The sequence below is a fragment of the Sinocyclocheilus rhinocerous genome, unplaced genomic scaffold (genome assembly GCF_001515625.1).
Source record: "Sinocyclocheilus rhinocerous isolate Xijiao unplaced genomic scaffold, SAMN03320098_v1.1 scaffold601, whole genome shotgun sequence".
NCBI classification, from domain to species: Eukaryota; Metazoa; Chordata; class Actinopteri; order Cypriniformes; family Cyprinidae; genus Sinocyclocheilus; species Sinocyclocheilus rhinocerous.
Window position 1 is genome coordinate 1,210,704 of NW_015656605.1, and position 2,559 is coordinate 1,213,262.

At 40.4% G+C, this 2,559-nt stretch overlaps 1 protein-coding gene across 1 annotated transcript; it reads left to right on the top strand.

Moving 5' to 3' along the window:
- The first annotated feature begins 609 nt into the window (after window positions 1–609).
- On the top strand, window positions 610–1,116 carry c15h3orf80 (chromosome 15 C3orf80 homolog). The gene has a single exon (XM_016528117.1). The coding sequence runs from the start codon at window positions 610–612 to the stop codon at window positions 1,114–1,116; it is 507 nt and encodes a 168-aa protein (XP_016383603.1).
- Window positions 1,117–2,559: the final 1,443 nt, after the last annotated feature.

Here is a 2,559-nt window from a genome sequence, read left to right on the forward strand (position 1 = left end):
ACCCAGCCAGATATATGAGCAACAATAAAAGTAGCACACAGCACAGATACTGACCTGTAATTAGAAGAAGCTCCAGAAAACAATAGCATCTGTATTACTCAGTCCTTACTAATCTTGTTACCTTGCAACATGAACTGTATAATGTCAAATGAAATATCTCGTAAGTCATTTGTTGGGTTCTTTGCAAGCAACAAAGCCTGCCGTGCGAGAGCATCAGGAGGGGTGTTTAGTTTGAGTTGGATCTGGCTGTAATGGGTCCATTGAAACCCACAGAGAAACAGTGCCATGCATTTTTAATCAGGTGGCTTCTGAGGTCGCCTGCTCCATTCTGAGGACGTGAATTATGAGCAACGGTGGGATGAAAACTGAACCAAACTGACAGAAAGACAATGACATTACCTCACGACAGGAAGAGAGTGATTTTATTACATTGATCTGTGATTTTCGTTTCTACTAAGTGTGCGCCATAACTCTTATCTCCAAGCATCGGTTGGGGGCTCGTCCGGGATCGTCGCTCCAGTGTGCTGCATGAAAAGATCAGAAAATAAATATCTCCGATGATATTCTGTGTTACACTGCAGCTTCACTGGACCGCTTGATGGTAGAAGCATGAGATTGAGGACATGGCTGAGCGTTGCGTCTGGGTTTATGAGTTTCTCCTGTGAGGCTGTGCGCAGTTGTGCAGAGATCCAGTGTGATGAAGACCAGCGATGCTGCACCCAAAACAGCAGCAGCAGCATCACGCCTATCCGTCAACTCCCTCTGCACACTTTCCTGGACAATCTGGAATGGATGGTCCGTAAGCTGTCGGGACTGCTGATCCTGCTCTTGCTCTTCGTGGTGGGTTACTTCATTCAGCGTGTCGTATGTCCGCGTCCCCGCCAGACGCCCGAGGAGCCGTCACTTCTGCATGGACACGCGTCCCAGGACTCCCTCACAGGGGACTTCAGCTCCCCGGTGCTGCTGCTTCCCACGTACGAGGAGGTGAATTACCTGCCCACATATGAGGAGATCATGATGGAGGTGGATGGAGACAATCTGAACTCAAACACAGAGGCGATGGAGGAAAGACGAGCAACACTGGAAACATCTAGAAGACCCAGAAACTCTCTATAACTCTATAATTGATTCTGGACTCAATCAATGCAGCTGTTCACATTTTTCCATTCAGGTTTGGCTCTTACAGTGAGTATCCTGAAAATATCAGTCCTAGACAGTGCAAAATTGTGTTAGTAACTGATCTGATGATGCGTGCTTGTGGACAGTCTGCTCAAACAGTGTTGATTACAATTTTCATTTCATTGCTGGTCTTATCGTGCATGTTATCAGAAACAATATGAGAAAGAAATGGGCCGCTCATATACAAATGAATGGGAGAAGTGCACATGTGCATTAGCTGGAACAGTTTATGAGACTAGAGTCAGATTTTAATGTTGATTAGACATGTTATTCAGAGATAATCCTGACAAACAATTTCAGTTTTATAACTTCAGACTTTCCATTTCTCAGTTAAGACTTTGGTTTATTATAAAACATCTGATTTGTAATTTTAAAAAGTAAGCATAAAGCTGCACCCTTAAATCGAACCCTCAATGGGGAGTGGGCAGGTCGTCGCATGAAGATGTATGATTGAAAATGAACTTGTATGTGATTGTACAAATTTGTTACCAATTTGTGAAACCTTGAAATAGTTACAAGTTGTCATGAGACTGTGTTGGCCAACCTACTCATGCACCTTTCAGCTGCGCTGCATTTCTGGATATCAGAAGAACAAAACACCAGAGAAGAACAAAATGAAATGCAGATGTTAAGTTTGTTTAAAAAAAAACATTGCCATTGGTCTTTTTTGTATGTTGGAATTAAATCACTGAAGGTCAGAAGCAAAGACAGTGAAAATAAAAAAGACGTTTATTTATATAAAGTTCAGAGTTTGTATTTCCTTGTGTATTCTGATCTGATTTTGATGAATGCAGAATGGGTTTTGCACACATGACAGTAAAGAGCACTGCTGCAAGCCCTGCCTCTGTTATATAACCACCCAGAACACTTCACACTTAAAACTGCTTCAAACTGAACTTCTTCAAATTTCAGGTTTTGAAGATTTTTAAACTTCAAGCTTTTTAATCTACTTCAAACTTTCTGGATGGGCTTTTTCAAGCCAACAGAAAGTTTGTATTGATGGGCATTTTTATCTACACTGTAAAAAAAATTCTGTAGTTTTTACAAAATAATTTTGGCAGCTGTGGTTGCCAGAATAATTTTGTAAAAAATACAGAAAAACTGTAAACACATTTACGGCCATAAACTGTAAATTTTACAGTATAAAACTGTAATTTACAAACAAGAAAATTTGAATGTAAACCAGTAAATTCAACAATGCACACTGCTATTAAAATCTGTTTTGTACCTTTAACATAAACTGACAACCACCATAATAATGCAGGTGGTAAAAGAGAAAGCCACATGAAGAATCAAAGCTCATCACAAGTAGCTTCGCCACAAGCAGAAGTATATACTAATATATAGAAGGTCATTCATGCAAACACAAAACACCATCAT

Coding starts and splice junctions, on each gene's coding strand:
- c15h3orf80 (XM_016528117.1), top strand. CDS start 610: ATGAGATTGAGGACATGGCTGAGCGTTGCGTCTGGGTTTATGAGTTTC.